This window comes from Coregonus lavaretus (genome assembly GCF_964263955.1).
Source record: "Coregonus lavaretus genome assembly, chromosome: 23".
Taxonomy (NCBI): domain Eukaryota; kingdom Metazoa; phylum Chordata; class Actinopteri; order Salmoniformes; family Salmonidae; genus Coregonus; species Coregonus lavaretus.
In genome coordinates this window covers 47,089,231-47,110,637 of record NC_140010.1, presented here as the reverse complement: position 1 = coordinate 47,110,637, position 21,407 = coordinate 47,089,231, and the positions used below count along the sequence as shown (strand labels likewise).

At 37.4% G+C, this 21,407-nt stretch overlaps 1 protein-coding gene across 1 annotated transcript in view; it reads left to right on the top strand.

Annotated features, from left to right (window-relative positions):
- Nucleotides 1-11,035, top strand: part of fam49ba (family with sequence similarity 49 member Ba) — a 75,231-nt gene extending 64,196 nt beyond the window's left edge. The window contains exons 6-11 of the mRNA XM_084139940.1: nt 4,803-4,880; nt 8,167-8,283; nt 8,693-8,772; nt 9,072-9,198; nt 9,646-9,716; nt 10,538-11,035. Coding sequence (XP_083996066.1) covers nt 4,803-4,880; nt 8,167-8,283; nt 8,693-8,772; nt 9,072-9,198; nt 9,646-9,716; nt 10,538-10,607 — 543 coding nt within the window. The 3' untranslated portion in view covers nt 10,608-11,035. The remainder of the gene's footprint in view (nt 1-4,802; nt 4,881-8,166; nt 8,284-8,692; nt 8,773-9,071; nt 9,199-9,645; nt 9,717-10,537) is intronic.
- Nucleotides 11,036-21,407: the final 10,372 nt, after the last annotated feature.

Genomic DNA, 21,407 nt, shown 5'->3' with positions numbered 1-21,407 from the left:
GTACAATACAATTCATAATATACATAACACTACATAATACAATACATAACATACATAACATTGCATAATACAATACATAATATAACACTGCACAATACAATACATAATATGATACGTAATACAATACATAATATAATATATAATACAATACATAATACTAAGTAATACAGTACATAACACATTACATTTACGTCATTTAGCAGACGCTCTTATCCAGAGCGACTTACAGTTAGTGAATACATCTTTTTTTTATACTGGCCCCCCGTGGGAATCAAACCCACAACCCTGGCGTTGCAAACACCATGCTCTATCAACTGAGCTACATCCCTGCCGGCCATTCCCTCCCCTACCCTGGACGACCCATTCCCTCCCCTACCCTGGACGACGCTGGGCCAATTGTGCGCCGCCCATGAGTCTCACGGTCGAGGCCGGCTGCGACAGAGCCTGGATTCGAACCAGGATCTCTAGTGGCACAGTTAGCACTGCGATGCAGTGCCTTAGACCACTGCGCCACTCAGGAGACACATGTAATGCAATACATAATATACATAACACTGCAATATACAATACATATTGCAATACACAATACAATACATAATACAATATAATAATACAATACATAACACTACATAATACAATACATAATATACATAATACAATACATTATACACTACATAATACTCTACAAAATACAATAGATGTACATAACACTGCATAATGCAATAAATAATACAATATATCATATATAGAATACTACATAATACAATACATAATTCACTACATAATACAATACACAACACTACGTAGTACACTACATAACACTATATAAAACAATACATAATAAATACATAATATACATTACATAACACTTCATAAAACAATACATAATATACATTACATTACATAAGACAATACATAATACACTATATAATACAACACATAATATACATAACACTACATAATACAATGCATAATATACATAACACTACACATAATACACTACATAATACAACATATAATATACATAACACTACATAATACAATACATAATACGATACACAATATACATAAAACTACTTAATACACTAAATAATATAATATATAATACAATAAATAATTTACATATACAATACATAATATACAGTACATAACACTACACATAATACCATACATAATAAACAACATAATACAATACATAATAAAATACATAATATTCAAAACACTACATAATACAATACATAATATACAAAATACAATACAAAATACAATACATCATATACATAACACTGCATAATACAATATTTAATATACATAACAATACATAATACATTACATAATATACATAACACTACATAATACAATACATAATATACAAAATACAATACATTATATACTACATAATACAATACATCATATACATAACACTGCATAATTCTATACATTTTACAATACATAATACAATACATAATATACATAACATTACATAATATAATATATAATACAATATATAATATACATATACAATACATAATATACAGTACATAATACTACATATAATACAATACATAGACTACATAATACAGTACATAATACAATACATAATATACAAAATACAATACATTATACACTACATAATACACTACAGAATAAAATACATCATATACATTACACTGCATAATACAATATATAATACAAAACATAAACAATACATACTATACATAACACTGCATAACACTATATAATCTAATACATAATCCAATACAGAATATACTGTACATAACACTACATAATACAATTTATAATATACATAACATTACATAATACAATACACAATACAGCACGTAATATACATGACACTACATAATACAATACATAATACACTACATAATATACATAACACTACATAATATACTACATAATACAATACATAATACACTACATAATACACTACATAATACACAATATAATATACATAACACTGCATAATACAGTACATAATATACATATACAATACATAATATACAGTACATAAAACTACTAATAATACAATACATAATATACTACATAATACAATACATAATATAATACATAATATACATAACACTGCATAATACAATATATAATATACATAACACTACAATAATACAATACATAATATACATATTATACATAACACTACATAGTACAATACATAATACACTACATAATACAATATGTCATTTACATAACACTGCATAATACAGTAAATAATATAATACATAATATACAAAACACTACAAAACACTATATAATACAATACATAATACAATACTTAAACTACATAATACAATACATAATAAAATACATAATATTCAAAACACTACATAATACAATACATAATATACAAAATACAATACATTATATACTACATAATACATTACAAAATACAATATATAATACAAAACATAAACAATACATAATATACATAACACTACATAATACAATACATAATACAGCACGTAATATACATGACACTACATAATACAATACATAATACACTACATAATATTCATAACACTACATAATACACTACATAATACACTACATAATACACAATATAATATACATAATACAATACATAATATACATAACACTGCATAATACAGTACATAATATACATATACAATACATAATATACAGTACATAATACAATACATAATATAATACATAATATACATAACATGACATAATACAATACATAATACACTACATCATACACTACATAATACAATATGTCATTTACATAACACTGCATAATACAGTAATTAATACAATACATAATATACAAACACTACATAGCACTATGTAATACAATACATAATACAATACTTAATATACAGTACATAACACTACATAATACAATAGTAATATACATAACAATACATAATACACTACATAATACAACACTTAATGTACATAACACTACATAATACAATACATAATACACTACATAGTATACATAACACTGCATAATACAATACATAATACAATACATAATATACCTAACACTGCATAATAAAATAAATACAATAAATAATATACATACACAATACATAATATACAGTACCTAACACTACATATAATACAATACATAATAGTTTACATAATACAATACATAATATGAATAACACTGCATAATACAATACATAATACAATAGATAATATACATAAAACTACATAGTATAATACAATACATAATATACATGCACTGCATAATACAATACATAATATACATTACACTACATAATACACTGCTTAATACAATACATAATACAATACATAATATACATAACACTGCATAATAAAATACATTATAGAATACATAATACAATACATAATATACATAACACTACGTAATACACTACATAATACAATACATAATATACATAACACTGTGTTAATACAATACATAATACACAACACGGCATAATACAATACATAATACAATACATAATTCATTACATAATATACATAACACTACGTAAAACACTACATAATAAACTACATAATATACATAACACTTCCTAATACAATACATAACATACATAACACTACATAATACAATACATAATATACATAATACAATACATAATACAGTACATAATACACTACATAATGCAATACATAATATACATAACAATACATAATACAATACATCATATACATTACATAACACTATACAATACATAATATACATAACAATACATAATTCAATACATAATACCATTCAAAATACAATACAAAATATATCAAAATGTGTGTCTCTTCACAGTCCCCGTTGTGCTGTAATGTGTTCTTTTATCCGTTTTTTTAAATCAGTTTTTATTACTAGCTTGAGTTACCTGGGGTGGCAGAGCGTTCCATGTAGTCATGGCTCTATTTAATATTGTGTGTTTCCCAGCCTCTGCTCTGGACTTGGGGACTGTGAAGAGACCTCTGGTTGCACGTGTGATACCGATGAGTGTCCAAACTCTGTGCCAACTGCTTGAGAGATTGACATGCATGTCATTGACATTCGTGTACGTCTAAGTGCAATATGTGCTGCTCTGTTCTGGACCAACTACAATTTGTCCTTCTTTGCAGCACATGACCACACAACTGGACAGTAGTCCAGGTGCGTCTAAACTAGGGCCGGTAGGACCTGTCTGGTTGATTGAGATGTCAAGAAAGCAGAGCAACACCTTATCATAGACAGACCTCTTCCCATTTTAGTAACCATTGAGTCTATATGTTTTGACCATGATAGTTTGTAGTTTAGTCTCTTCAACTTGCTCAATAGCCACATTATTCAATAATAGATCCAGATGAAGTTTAGGGTTGAGCGAAGCTTTTAGTTTTGGAGATAAATAGCACCAACCTATTGCTAGTTACCCATTCTAGTTTGATAGGTAATCTCACTCCATCAAATTACATATTTCGTTGGTACAGCTGGCTAAGGTGTTGTCAAGAGGGCGGTCATGTTTGTTTGCGAGACAGAGGATGCAAGGATTTGTGAACAAGAAATATATATTTTTAAGCAAGCTAAGTGTTGCTGTCACACTTTTTTTCCAGCCCAGCATGGACACACCTATTTTAAATAGTCAACTAACCATCAAGACAATCAGATTTCAGGAGACAGGCTAATACGACAGGCTAAGTACTAATAAATGGGTTTCAAATTGGCACAATCCCTCCTCAACTCCCCACTGTGGGACATTTAAGATAATCGTTAAGCTTCTGTCCTCTGAGTGATTTTGTGTTGACATTTGCTCCCTCTATTACAGATGACGAACCCTGCCATCCAGAATGATTTCAGCTACTACAGGAGAACACTCAACCGCATGCGCATCAACAATGTTGCCGTAAGTGCACCCCTTTTGGTGCCCCTTTTATTTTCCTAAAAGTTATATAAAGGTACCAGTTTTTTGCAGGTATTGGTTTCTGTTTGAAAGCTGTAATCTGTATACATTTAAGTCATTTAGCATCAGTTGCAGCCTTCATCCGCCTTTCCAGCCATATACAGTTGAAGTCGGAAGTTTACATACACTTAGGTTGGCGTCATTAAAACTTGTTTTTCAACCAATCCACACATTTCTTGTTAACAAACTATAGTTTTGGCAAGTCGGTTAGGACATCTACTTTGTGCATGACACAAGTCATTTGTCCAACAATTGTTTACAGACAGATTATTTCACTTATAATTCACTGTATCACAATTCCAGTGGGTCAGAAGTTTACATACACTAAGTTGACTGTGCCTTTAAACAGCTTGGAAAATTCCAGAAAATTACAGTGGGGAAAAAAAGTATTTAGTCAGCCACTAATTGTGCAAGTTCTCCCACTTAAAAAGATGAGAGAGGCCTGTAATTTTCATCATAGGTACACGTCAACTATGACCGACAAAATGAGATTTTTTTTCTCCAGAAAATCACATTGTAGGATTTTTTATGAATTTATTTGCATATTATGGTGGAAAATAAGTATTTGGTCAATAACAAAAGTTTCTCAATACTTTGTTATATACCCTTTGTTGGCAATGACACAGGTCAAACGTTTTCTGTAAGTCTTCACAAGGTTTTCACACACTGTTGCTGGTATTTTGGCCCATTCCTCCATGCATATCTCTTCTAGAGCATTGATGTTTTGGGGCTGTCGCTGGGCAACACGGACTTTCAACTCCCTCCAAAGATTTTCTATGGGGTTGAGATCTGGAGACTGGCTAGGCCACTCCAGGACCTTGAAATGCTTCTTACGAAGCCACTCCTTCGTTGCCTGGCGGTGTGTTTGGGATCATTGTCATGCTGAAAGACCCAGCCACGTTTCATCTTCAATGCCCTTGCTGATGGAAGGAGGTTTTCACTCAAAATCTCACGATACATGGCCCCATTCATTCTTTCCTTTACACGGATCAGTCGTCCTGGTCCCTTTGCAGAAAAACAGCCCCAAAGCATGATGTTTCCACCCCCATGCTTCACAGTAGGTATGGTGTTCTTTGGATGCAACTCAGCATTCTTTGTCCTCCAAACACGACGAGTTGAGTTTTTACCAAAAAGTTCTATTTTGGTTTCATCTGACCATATGACATTCTCCCAATCCTCTTCTGGATCATCCAAATGCACTCTAGCAAACTTCAGACGGGCCTGGACATGTACTGGCTTAAGCAGGGGGACACGTCTGGCACTGCAGGATTTGAGTCCCTGGCGGCGTAGTGTGTTACTGATGGTAGGCTTTGTTACTTTGTTCCCAGCTCTCTGCAGGCCATTCACTAGGTCCCCCCGTGTGGTTCTGGGATTTTTGCTCAACATTCTTGTGATGATTTTGACCCCACAGGGTGAGATCTTGCGTGGAGCCCCAGATCGAGGGAGATTATCAGTGGTCTTGTATGTCTTCCATTTCCTAATAATTGCTCCCACAGTTGATTTCTTCAAACCAAGCTGCTTACCTATTGCAGATTCAGTCTTCCCAGCCTGGTGCAGGTCTACAATTTTGTTTCTGGTGTCCTTTGACAGCTCTTTGGTCTTGGCCATAGTGGAGTTTGGAGTGTGACTGTTTGAGGTTGTGGACAGGTGTCTTTTATACTGATAACAAGTTCAAACAGGTGCCATTAATACAGGTAACGAGTGGAGGACAGAGGAGCCTCTTAAAGAAGAAGTTACAGGTCTGTGAGAGCCAGAAATCTTGCTTGTTTGTAGGTGACCAAATACTTATTTTCCACCATAATTTGCAAATAAATTCATAAAAAATCCTACAATGTGATTTTCTGGAGAAAAGAAATCTCAATTTGTCTGTCATAGTTGACGTGTACCTATGATGAAAATTACAGGCCTCTCTCATCTTTTTAAGTGGGAGAACTTGCACAATTGGTGGCTGACTAAATACTTTTTTCCCCCACTGTATGTAATGGCTTTAGAAGCTTCTGATAGGCTAATTGACATCATTTGAGTCAATTGGAGGTGTACCTGTGAATGTATTTCAAGGCCTACCTTCAAACTCAGTGCCTCTTTGCTTGACAACATGGGAAAATCAAGGACCTTGTGAAGATGTTGGATGTAAACTTCCGACTTCAACTGTATATACACACACACACACACACACAGTTAAAAATACCCACAGTAAATTGATTCTAACAGTAGTACATTAGTCACCTCACCCTCCCATTGATCAAAGGGGAAACACCATTATTCCCCAGCCACGGCGTCGATGAGACAGGGGGATCATTGACCTTGCGTCTCCAATTAAGAGACCCGGTGGCTGGGGAATAATTACTTGCGCTCTTCTGCCTCATTAGACATAGGCCCTCATGTAAAACGCCACGTAGAATGCATGCAGAACAGCACAGCAAATAGTGTGCTGACTGTGTAATGTCCTATTACGGTTTAGATAGAATGAATTGTCCACTCTTAATATATTGCAATATATTTTGCATACCAATTTGAAATTATAAACTAAATTAAAAATATGTAAAAAATAAATAAAGTGCAATATTTAAGGATATAGCCATGGGCTATATTATATTAACACTTTTAAAAGTACTTTTAAGGAATGATAACAACATAACATCCTAACAGCACTAATCCTATTGTATACTTCTATCAATTCTATTTTTGTTGAAAGACACCAAGGCCAGGATTCAATCAGATCAGCTGTAACCCACGTTAGCCGACAAACACAAAGCTTTTCATTGCTTTTGTTTAGGCGGTGTCTGAGGTGTAACTACATTAGAACTGTCAAGTCCACAAGCGGCTCCTTGCGTTACTTATCACAGACATTGCCATTGGAGTCGCATTAGTAGAAACCCATGCAGCCACATTACAAGTTTGAACACTGAAATGCGTGATGTACTCTACACCTCCATTAGGCTGATAGAAATCCCCATTATTTTGTTTCATGATTTTACATTTGAGTGTCATTATTTCTAGATAGCCTGACTTTCTTGTTTAGAACTTCTAACTCTGGTGGGATATAAGGACAGTGTGGTTTTGTGACAATGACCATAAGAGCAGCCAGCTGGTCACCGATTTGACAGCTTTAACGCAGTTACATCTCAGACACCGCCTAAACAAAATCCATGAAAAGCTACGTGTTTGTCTGCTAACACGGGTTACCGCTGATCTGATTTGAATCCTGGCCCAACTCTTTTGCTTTCAGGCAGAGGAGGAGAACGAAGTCAACAATGAGCTGGCCAACCGGATGTCTCTGTTCTACGCCAACGCCACGCCCATGCTGAAAACGCTAAGCGACGCTACAACAAAGTTTGTCTCAGACGTAAGTGAAAAAGCACAACATTGATTAAGAATAATAGCTCCTATTTCATCATGTGAAAGTCCTGGATAGGCAAATCCACTGAAAAACTTGATGATACTTTACTTGAATTGTAATTTGCCAAATGTCATATGTCATGGAACAGGGCAGAATCTGTCTCTGATACAGATAAAGAGTGAGCTACAGTATCAGTTTATTTGACAGTGACCATGTAAAACAGACATTGCAAAATATGTAAGCTACATAGTTTATTCTCATCTGCTGGCTTATCGTACAGCAGTTTTTATTTAAACAGTATCGCACAGTAAAAAAAAAACACACAGTTTAGTGTTGTTTTGCTTTAGGAAAACATCAATCAAAATGGTAACAAAAGCTGTGTCAATAAGATGGTATTTTCTGTTGATTTGACCAGAACACAGATCTACCCATTGAAAACACAACGGACTGCTTGTGCACGATGGCCAGCGTGTGCAAAGTCATGCTGGAAACACCGTGAGACAGACCTCTTTTCTAATTCAATCCAATTTTATTTTCCCCTCTGTGACAATTCAGAAAGTCATTGCCAGATCACAAACTATTCATTACTGTACTTTCTACCATTACGTCTGTCTACTTGGTTGCATCTGCTTTGAGGTTTAATTTCTTTGAATACTAAACATTATCTAAAAATGCTGTTTGTTTTTTGGTTTGTCTGTGTGTGTGGGGGGGTGTGCATGTGACTGCATGTGTACGCTTGTGTGTCTACACACGTGTCTTTGCGCACGCGTGTTTGTGTGTGTGTGCGTCCACAGGGAATACCGTAGCCGTTTTGCCAGCGAGGATACCGTGTCCTTCTGTTTGCGTGTGATGGTGGGAGTGATCATTCTTTATGACTATGTTCACCCTGCTGGAGCCTTTGTCAAGTCCTCCAAGATCGAGGTGCGTTTACAGAGTTCTTATGACGTTTATTGGGGCCATATGTATCAAGCGTCTCAGAGTAGGAGGGCCGATCTAGGTTCAGGTCTCCCCTATCTATGTAATCTGATTCATTGTGATCTAAAAGGCCAAACTGATCCTACATCAGCACTCCTACTCTGAGATGCTTAATACATACAGCCCCAGATGTTGTCATACCTCAAACGTGACTTCATATATCCCTGTTGTATCACCAGGGAGGGGAAACATTGTTGTTCTAGTCCAACAACACACCTAGTTTAATGAACAAATGAAATAATCCAATAACAACCAGCCCATGGTTAGTTGAATCAGGTGTGTTACTGCTGGGCTAAAACAAAAATGTGCACCTCCTAGGGATCCCCCAGGAATACATTCAGGGACACTGACATATGTAACCATAAATGTGTAACTGACTTTGTTTTGATATAGATGAAAGGGTGCATCAAAGTCTTAAAGGATCAGCCTCAAAGCAGTGTGGAAGGCCTGCTAAACGCTCTCAGGTAAGTGGCTTCTCTTTCCTATACATGCTGTGGTTATCTGCCAACTTGAATGTATAATAGCGTGTTAATATATATGTGTATTTACATGCTAATTACATGTTCAATTACCTTTCAATGACAGGGGTCACAACTTCAGTCCTAAAGGGCAACACCTTAAAGGGCCACACTAACACACCTTACTCATGTAATCAACCAATTTATGGGTCTTCAAAGTTGACAATGATTAAATGAATCAGATGTGTAAGAGTTTGGCATTGCAGCCACCCATGACTGAAGTTGTCCACCCATGTTGTATTACATTGTTTGTATTTGTATTTATTAAGGATCCCCATTAGTTCCTGCTAAGGCAGCAGCTATAAAATATTACATGACATTACATTTCATAACACTTTTCACAGCACATTAAGTGTGTGCCCTCAGGCCACTACTATACTAGCATGTTGTTGATTTGTCCTTGAACACTGTTTTGCCAGAAGTGATTATATTTTACACCGACTAAGCCACTCTGTTCAGTCCCCTGCCCTCCATTTGTTTTTGTATGTTGTATGATGTCTATGTTTATGTCCTGTAAGGAGTTTATTTATGAGGCACATTTCTGTTAAAGCAGACTATAAAATGCTTTCTTATCTATGTTATCTTACCCTAGAGTCTAGACCTTTCCATCAGTACATGGAATTACTCAACAATTCTTCAGAGCAAATATGTGGATGTTAAGATGGTTTGAACCATTTAGCTGCAATTGACTGTTAATATTGTTTTTCAGTAATACTAGGGTAGTTTTGGATGGATGTTCAGACTGTACTCTCTTTCTTCACATTCAGGTACACAACAAAACATCTGAATGACGAGACTACCTCCAAGCAAATCAAAAATATGTTGCAAGTTAATTGAGCAAATGTTTAAATAGCATCCAGCGCTCGCTAGTTTCTGGAATAAGGATGATCTTATATTTCTAGTGAGAGTTAAGGCACCATGTTTGGTACTCTTGTAAATAAATCATTACTGTAACAAGAAAGGCCATATTAAGTGGCAGCTACTGACTTAGTGTCTCATCAGCTGGATGTTTGGACATTTCTGGATTAGTAAGGAAAGTCATTTCACTGGAACATTTTGACTGAAACAAAATAATTTGTAATAATTTCACAGTATGAGGTACTTTATTGAAGAAGATACTGCTCAAGGGACCTCATTTTATATGATGGCAGCATAAATCTAGTGTTAGATTTTTTACAGTTAGTATTTGTATAATATAATGTCAAGTTATTTTTTAATAATGACAATTCATGTGAGAGGGAAAATAAAGCTTTTGGGATTTTTCTAAAGCTTTTCTCTGATAATTCATTTGTTAATAGATTTACGGGTTCCGAGAATTTGTCACCATTACTGACTCTTATCTCACTATTTAAGTACAAACTATTTCCCTTATGAATACCCCACCCTAGAACCTCCTCCACCCTTCTAAATTCCCCCTCCTGCTTTGGATGTTGAGAAACATGAACAGTTTGGGAAACACTTTCTCGGAAACGCAGTCCTGGGCCATTTAGTAGTTCCTATGAAATTATGTAGAATTAATGCATAATTTGGTAACCCTTTATTTTACAGCCTGGCATTGACACAACCATCACTATGTACTATTTGGTAATTACCAACTGACCCTTCGCTAAGCCCTGTCCCACTTGGTTACTGTTGCAACCTTGTACAGTTTCCCGGAAAGCCCAATTCCCCATTAAAACTAATTCCCCATTCAATTCATTCAAACCATCCCCTCACAATGATCTCAAATTGTGTTTTTAATACACAATGAAATTCAACATAGACTACCACTTGCTAATAAGGAAACTCTTGGGTATGTTGTGGTGGACTGTCATTATAATTGCTTCACTGGAACCTGGTAAAATTATGTTTATAGTGTGGCTAGCCACTGAATTCATTGTAAGCACATTTGGAGCTAACTTGTGCTCTCAAATCATACCCTGATGTTGACAGCAGATGGGAGTTAAATTTATATTTTATTTAACCTATATTTTGACATGGAGTCATGCTGAGACCAAGGTCTCTTTTACAGATGAACCCTGTATCAAACATAGACATCAATACACATCAATATACACTATACACATCAATGTATACATCAATATACACTATACACATCAATACACATCAATATACACTATATTTACATTACATTACATTTACGTCATTTAGCAGACGCTCTTATCCATCAATATACACATAATACACATCAATATACACTATACACATCAATACACATCAATATACAATATACACACTAATGTACACATCAATACATGAAAAGGGAAACACAATCATATAAAACGAACACATTCTTCAGTAAAAAGGTCCTCTATCAGCCATCTAAATTGCCCTAGAGGCACCAACTCTTCCAGTATTTGGAGATTATTCCACAAGTAAGGTGCAAAAACTAAAAGCAGATCTACCTAACTCAGTGGAGACTGAAGGGATCTCCTGAGTTAGCCATCCCTGAGACTGAGTCTGGTAGCTCGTACGTCTGTAGGTTTGTCAAGGAAGTAAGGTACGGCGGAAGTTTATGCAGGAGGGCTTTATAAACAAAAATAGTGCAATGTATCGATCTATGAGACTTCAAAGAGGGCCAGCTTACTTTCTGATACAGAAAGCAGTAATGTGTACTGAACCTGTCGCCTGTAAATAAAGCGCAGTGCGCTATGATTAACTGTGTCCAATGGTTTCAATACAGTGGTAGCCGCATTCATATAGACGATATCACCATAATCTATAACCGGTATGAATGTCAACTAAATGTTTTGTTTTCTGCTATTTAATGAAATGCATGCCCTATTCCTATAAAGGAACCAGCCCATCTACAGTGGGGAAAAAAGTAATTAGTCAGCCACCAATTGTGCAAGTTCTCCCACTTAAAAAGATGAGAGAGGCCTGTAATTTTCATCATAGGTACAGGTCAACTATGACAAACAAAGAGAAAAAAAAATCCATAAAATCACATTGTAGGATTTTTAATGAATTTATTTGCAAATTATGGTGGAAAATAAGTATTTGGTCACCTACAAACAAGCAAGATTTCTGGCTCTCACAGACCTGTAACTTCTTCTTTAAGAGGCTCCTCTGTCCTCCACTCGTTACCTGTATTAATGGCACCTGTTTGAACTTGTTATCAGTATAAAAGACACCTGTCCACAACCTCAAACAGTCACACTCCAAACTCCACTATGGCCAAGACCAAAGAGCTGTCAAAGGACACCAGAAACAAAATTGTAGACCTGCACCAGGCTGGGAAGACTGAATCTGCAATAGGTAAGCAGCTTGGTTTGAAGAAATCAACTGTGGGAGCAATTATTAGGAAATGGAAGACATACAAGACCACTGATAATCTCCCTCGATCTGGGGCTCCACGCAAGATCTCACCCCGTGGTGTCAAAATGATAACAAGAACGGTGAGCAAAAATCCCAGAACCACACGGGGGGACCTAGTGAATGACCTGCAGAGAGCTGGGACCAAAGTAACAAAGCCTACCATCAGTAACACACTATGCCGCCAGGGACTCAAATCCTGCAGTGCCAGACGTGTCCCCCTGCTTAAACCAGTACATGTCCAGGCCCGTCTGAAGTTTGCTAGAGTGCATTTGGATGATCCAGAAGAGGATTGGGAGAATGTCATATGGTCAGATGAAACCAAAATAGAACTTTTTGGTAAAAACTCAACTCGTTGTGTTTGGAGGACAAAGAATGCTGAATTGCATCCAAAGAACATCATACCTACTGTGAAGCATGGGGGTGAAAACATCATGCTTTGGGGCTGTTTTTCTGCAAAGGGACCAGGACGACTGATCCGTGTAAAGGAAAGAATGAATGGGGCCATGTATCGTGAGATTTTGAGTGAAAACCTCCTTCCATCAGCAAGGGCATTGAAGATGAAACGTGGCTGGGTCTTTCAGCATGACAATGATCCCAAACACACCGCCCGGGCAACGAAGGAGTGGCTTCGTAAGAACCATTTCAAGGTCCTGGAGTGGCCTAGCCAGTCTCCAGATCTCAACCCCATAGAAAATCTTTGGAGGGAGTTGAAAGTCCGTGTTGCCCAGCGACAGCCCCAAAACATCACTGCTCTAGAGGAGATCTGCATGGAGGAATGGGCCAAAATACCAGCAACAGTGTGTGAAAACCTTGTGAAGACTTTTGACCTGTGTAATTGCCAACAAAGGGTATATAACAAAGTATTGAGAAACTTTTGTTATTGACCAAATACTTCTTTTCCACCATCATTTGCAAATAAATTCATTAAAAATCCTACAATGTGATTTTCTGGAGAAAAAAAATCATATTTTGTCTGTCATAGTTGACGTGTACCTATGATGAAAATTACAAGCCTCTCTCATCTTCTTAAGTGGGAGAACTTGCACAATTGGTGGCTGACTAAATACTTTTTTCCCCACTGTAAATTCTTAACTTCTTAACTAACTCATCAATATGCTTTTTGAAAGATAGCTTTTTATAAATCCAGATACCCAAACATGATCAATGTGGGCACCATCCAATGTACAAATGCATAAATCATCAGATACATTTTTTTACCTTTTGGAAAATAACACATACTTAGTTTTACCTGCATTAAGTACCAATTTCAGTTCAACAATGGCTTTCTGCAAAGCAAAAAACACAGAGAGAGTCAATAGATGGGGCAATTGCATACACAACAGTGTTATCAGCATACAGGTGTACAGTTGAAGTCGGAAGTTTACATACACTTAGGTTGGAGTCATTAAAACTAGTTTTTCAACCACTCCACAAATGTATTGTTAACATACTATAGTTTTGACAAAATAGATGTCATGAGGAAGGAAAATTATGTGGATATATTGAAGCAACATTTCAAGACATCAGTCAGGAAGTTAAAGCTTGCTCGCAAATTGGTCTTCGAAATGGACAATGACCCCAAGCATACTTCCAAAGTTGTGGCAAAATGGCTTAAGGACAACAAAGTCAAGGTATTGGAGTGGCCATCACAAAGCCCTGACCTCAATCCTATAGAAAATGTGTGGGCAGAACTGAAAAAGCGTGTGCGAGCAAGGAGGCCTACAAACCTGACTCAGTTACACCAGCCCTGTCAGGAGGAATGGGCCAAAATTCACCCAACTTATTGTGGGAAGCTTGTGAAAGGCTACCCGAAACGTTTAACCCAAGTCAAACAATTTAAAGGCAATGCTACCAAATATTAATTGAGTGTATGTAAACTTCTGACCTACTGGGAAAGTGATGAAATAAATAAAAGCTGAAGTAAATCATTCTCTCTACTATTATTCTGACATTTCACATTCTTAAAATAAAGTGGTGATCCTAACTGACCTAAGACATGGAATTTTTACTAGGATTAAATGTCAGGAATTGTGAAAAACTGATTTGAAATGTATTTGGCTAAGGTGTATGTAATCTTCCGACTTCAATTGTATATATTATGTATGATAATTGCGTTGTTTGATCTATAACCTTTCAGTTCATATTCCAACGTGATATATAAGGCAGAGAAAACAAGAAGGCAACAGTCACACAGTGGCAGAATAAATTCAATCATACATTAGTTTCATTACAAAATTGTAGAGCAACATCTGTCCGGTGAAGTCCACAAAGCATATTGCATGTAACAAACAGTTAGATGACCTACAGAATGGTCAAGCATGTTAATGTTTCCTACATGTTTGGACTACTAAACAACTATTGATTTAGGATAAAGTAATCCTACTTGTAGAGAAACGGCAATGCCTTCCTCCTCTCTTTCATGTTGCCGAAACGGTGTATGACTGTCATACAGTACACGCTTTTAGTTTTTGTTGTCCTAGGCTACTTGGCTAAAACACTTACTCGCTAGCCTAACTTCCTTTCATGGGCAATGATGAGCCAGCTAGTTAACATTAGCCTACTACATCTAGCTACATTTTAAACTTCTATCCTCTCAGGCCAGGGGCACAATGTATGCATTCATGGTTGGATCAGAATTGCCATTATAATCATTGGCCAGTATGGAGAATTAAGTAAAACCACAAGTCTAAATCCATCCATGGCCAATTTAGGAAAGGGACGATTTTAGCTAGCTAGCTGACACAGTCAGATGCAACAATTCACGTTTTTTCTGTCAATGACATTTTGCTTTTGATGTGATGTGATTGGTCTGAAGCCAAATCCAAACTGTCTTCCCTTGACTCTTTGTTTTTGGTGCGCCAGGACCATTCACAGTTGAACTCACTCAGTTTAGCTCAATGCTGATTGGCTATTATTATTATTTTTTAATTATCAAGGGAGGCCAAGTGATCGCTGGCTTCCCTTGCTATTGAATTCAATGCTACGGGCGGCAACACTGCCATACACTTTTGGGCCAGACAGCATCAGATACATGGGCTACACATACTGAGACAGAGGGGCACTGTTTGGCTCGCTCTGATGTTTTCTCCGGTGAAATATATTCAGCCTCATGCAAATTTAAGGAAAATTATGAAACACAGAGAGACGAAAGATAAATAATTGTATTCTTAAAGAAAAAATGCACAACATGACCAAAAGCATGTGGACACCTACTTGTCGAACATCTCATTGCAAAATAATGGGCATCTGCTATAACAGCCTCCTCTCTTCTGTGAAGGCTTTCCACTAGAAATTGGAACATTGCTGCGGGAACTTGCTTCCATTCAGTGAGGTCGGGCACGGATGTTGGAGCGATTAGGCCTGGCTCGCAGTCGGCGTTCCAATTCATCCCAAAGGTATTTGATGGGTTTGAGGTCAGTCAAGTTCTTCCACACCGATCTTGATAAACCATTTCTGTATGGACCTTGCTTTGTGCACGGGGGCATTGTCATGTTGAAAGAGGAAAGGGCCTTCCCCAGACTGTTGCCACAAACCATGAAAAACAGCACCAGACCATTATTACTCCTCCACCAAACTTTACAGTTGGCACTATGCATTTGGGCAGGTGGTGTTCTCCTGGCATCCGCCAAACCCAGATTCGTCCATCGGAACACTCGGCGGTCCCGTTATGTGAGCCGTTGTTGCTCGTAGACGTTTCCACTTCACAAAAACAGCACTTACAGTTGACCGGGGCAGCTCTAGCAGGGCAGATATTTGACGAACTGACTTGTTGGAAAGGTGGCATCCTATGACGGTGCCACATTGAAAGTCACAGAGCTCTTCAGTAAGGCCATTCTACTGCCAATGTTTGTCTATGGAGATTGTGTGGCTGTGTGCTCGATTTTATACAGCTGTCAGTGTATGCCATCACGATAGCACTGAGACTCATGACAGACGAACATGAACAGAAATGCAGTCAGGGATCTGCAGGTGGCAGTAGACGCTTGTTAGTATGGAGAGTGTCACATATTTAGCCCTGCAGTGGCTCTGGGGTGAAGTTTCCACTAGGTACAGATCTAGGATCTGCTTCCCCTTCCCCAATCTTAACCTTAACCATCCATGGGGAACATGCAAAACTGACCCAATCTCAGCATCTAAAGGCAACTTCTCCCTACACCCACACAAAGCAGACACTGTAGACAGCTCTTGATGTACAGAATTCCTTTCTGACACACTGACTGTACTTTTCTACTGCAAGTTTAAAATAATGTTTCTCACTTTGAACAAACGTTATACTCTCATATGATGAGTACATTTTTCTTCCCTATACAGTAACTTTGGTCACACTTGAGCAACCTTGAGCAACCGTGAGCTCTTACAGTGCCTTCGGAAAGTATTCAGACCCCTTGACCTTTTCCACATTTTGTTAGGTTACAGCCTTATTCTAAAATTGATTAAAATGTTTTTTTCCCTTATCAATCTAAACACAATCTACACACAATATCCCATAATAACATAGCAAAAACAGGATTTTCAAAATGTTAGCTAATTTAAAAAACAAAACTGAAATATCACATTGGCAGCAATTACAGCCTCGAGTCTTCTTGGGTATGATGCTACAAGCTTGGCACACCTGCATTTGGGGAGTTTCTCGCATTCTTCTCTGCAGACCATCTCAAGCTCTGTCAGGTTGGATGGGGAGCGTTGCTGCACAGCTATTTTCAGGTCTCCAGAGATGTTAGATCGGGTTCAAGTCTGGCTCTGGTTGGGCCACTCAAGGACATTCAGAGACTTGTCCCGAAGCCACTCCTGCATTGTCTTGGCTGTGTGCTTAGGGTCGTTGTCCTGTTGGAAGGTGCACCTTCACCCCAGTCTGAGGTCCTGAGCGCTCTGGAGCAGGTTTTCATCAAGGATCTCTCTGTACTTTGCTCCGTTCATCTTTGCTTCGATACTGACTAGTCTCCCAGTCTCTGCCGCTGAAAAACATATTCACAGCATGATGCTGCCACAATGATTCACCGTAGGGATGGTGCCAGGATTCCTCCAGATGTGACGCTTGGCATTCAGGCCAAAGAGTTCAATCTTGGTTTTATCAGACCAGAGAATCTTGTTTCTCATGGTCTGAGAGTCTTTAGGTGCCTTTTGGCAAACTCCAAGCGGGCTGTCATGTTCCTTTTACTGAGGAGTGGCTTCCGTCTGGCCACTCTACCGTAAAGGCCTGATTGGTGGAGTGCTGCAGAGATGGTTGTCCTTCTGGAAGTTTCTCCCATCTCCACAGAGGAACTCTAGAGCTCTGTCAGAGTGGCCAATTCATAATGCATTATAAACAACCATATCATAGAAAGTGTTTCCATTATGTTTTTGTAAGACTACAGTGCCCATTTATTTTTACCTACCCATTCATTCATACCATTCACATCAAGTGTCTGCTTTATAGAAGGTGTAAAGCCTTTTCAATGAGAGGGTTACTAGAGGACTTACCGATCTGGATCTGAGAGGACAGCTGCCCACCTTAGAGCTATAGTGGATCCCCTACCTGCCACTGCAGATCTTTTCTCACAAGTCCATTATCTAAATTGCGTAATCTACCAGAAGGACCTCAGCAGACTATTTGGTAGGAAAATCGCTAGGTTCTCTATTTCCCCAATTAAATAACAACATAATAGGAGCATCAGAAACCTACACCTGATGAATGTAAAATGTAAGCATTTCACTGTTAGTCTACACCTGTTGTTTACAAAGTACTTGACAAGTTTTTTTTTATTTGAATATAGGAGTATTAGGCCTATACTTCATACAAACAGTTAATCTTAAAAGGCAAAATAATATAATTTGTCCCATTTTAAATAACTTTATTCGACATCATTTTCATTTGATAAAATGTTTGGATATATTACTCAATCACAATTGGCTTTATTTAGTTACAAATTTCAAATATGGACAGTACATAATGATCATTGCTAGACAGCCATTTTCACTTCTTGCCATATAGTCTCAAGCCGATTTAAGTCAAAACTGTAACTCGTCCACTCAGGAACATTCAATGTAATCTTGGTAAACAATTCCAGTGTATAACATGATGTAGCCACCACCATGCTTGAAAATATGAAGAGTGGTACTCAGGGATGTGTTGGATTTGCTCCAAACATAACGCTTTGTATTCAGGACATAAAGTACATTTCTTTGCCACATTTTCTGCAGTTTGACTTTAGTGCCTTATTACAAACAGGATGCATGTTTTGGAATATTTGTATTCTGTACAGGCTTCCTTTTTTTCACATTGTTATTTAGGTTAGTATTGTGGAGTAACTACAATGTTGTTGATCCATCCTCAGTTTTCTCCTATCACAGCCATTAAACTATGTAAATGTTTTAAAGTCACCATTGGCCTCATGGTGAAATCCCTGAGCAGTTTCCTTTCTCTCCGGCAACTGAGTTAGGAAGGATGGCTGTATCTTTGTAGTGAGTGTAATTAATAACTTCATCATGCTCAAAGGGATATTCAATGTCTGCTTTTTTTTTTACCCATCTACCAATAGGTGCCCTTCTTTGAGAAGCATTGGAAAAACTCCCTGGTCTTTGTTGTTGAATCTGTGTTTGAAATTCCCTGCTCGACTGAGGGACCTTACAGATAATTGTATGTTTGGGGTACAGAGATGAGGCAGTCATTCAAAAATCTATTAAAACACTATTATTGCACATAGTGAGTCCATGCAACTTATTATGTGACTTGTTTAGCAATTTTTTTCTCCTGAACGTATTTTAGGCTTGCCATAACAAAGGGGTTGAATACTTATTGACTCAAGACATTTCAGCTTTTCATTTTGTATTAATTTGTAGAAATTTTGAAAACCATAATTCCACTTCGACATTATGGGGTTTTGTGTGTTGGCCAGCGACACAAAATCTAAATCTAATCCATTTTAAATTCAGGCTGTAACACAACAAAATGTGGAAAAGGTCAAGGTGTGTGAATACTTTCTGAAGGCACTGTATATAATGGTGTGTATAGACAGTATGGACAGTATCTGAATAGAAAAGGTGTGTACAGCAGTAGTTATATAGGATGAGCCTTGACCGTCAGGAAGTCCAGGACCCACTTGCACAGGAAGGGGTTCAGACCCAGGGCCCTGAGCTTAGTGATGAGCTTGGAGGGCACTATGGTGTTGAAGGCTGAGCTGTAGTCGATGAACTCGCCCACCATTGCACCTTGTATCAAATGGTGGAATGGACAGCTACATTGGTATGTGTTCATATACAAAGCCCTTCTGGGTTCTTTACCTCTGTAGCCTGCTCTCCTTCACCACTAGCAGTTACCAGACGCTGTCTACTAGGTGGTTGCTACTTAAAGCACCTAGGGCCGTTACCGAGTTAGGCAAAGACTACCTTCTCCTATTGTGCACCAGAAGCATGGAAATGTCTACAAAGTATTACTCACCTAGATGTATTAGTGCCCCTCAGTGAGTTTAAAACTCTGGTGCAAATTACTGTTCTGGAAGCATGTAAATCTTTCCTGTAGGCTGGATTGTGTTGTTGTACTGATTGTATTGTATGTTTTAAATTGAGTAATGTATTGCCTATTGCTGCCTTGGCCAGGTCTCCCTTGCAAAATATACTCTGTCTCAATGGGCTTCTCCTGGTTAAATAAAGGACAATATGTTTAGAACAATTTTATATAAACAAAACATTTATAACAAAAAAAAAGATTAATTCACACTAACGTGTAGGGTAAATTGACACAGTAGATTTCCCGTGGTAAACGAGGAAATACTTTATTGCACATGTACTGAATGATTGTCATTGGTCTGCTCAAAGTGCAAGTTTTATTTGTTACTGATGATAATACACACCAGAGGGTGCAAATGTCTTCAAAGATTTGGCTGCAACCAGGGCTAAAAGTGAAAGAGAAGCTGAACCAGAAACACAACTTCTCTGGTGGAAAACAGCCTATGTGGCATCGGTATTAGTGATAAACGTAAATTCTAGTCCCAAAATTGACTCAAAAGGTCAGTATTTTCTCAAACGAAAATGTCAGAGATTTAAGGAATCGCCGATTTCCTTGGATATTTGAGGGTTGGATTGGGATTTCAATCATGTCCACAATCATGCCCACATGCCCACTAACACGGTACAGCTGGCAGCACCCATCTAAATGATCAGAGCATACAATAAACGGGGAATGGAGAAAACGGCTGCACGCTATCCAATCGTAGCAACAGAAACAACCTAAGCCCGCCCATTTCTTTACAGACGGAACTACCCTATTGAGTCATTAGCACGCAGTGCCCCTAGACTTGTTTGATGACATTAGACAGACAACGAGAAATAAGTTACATTGTC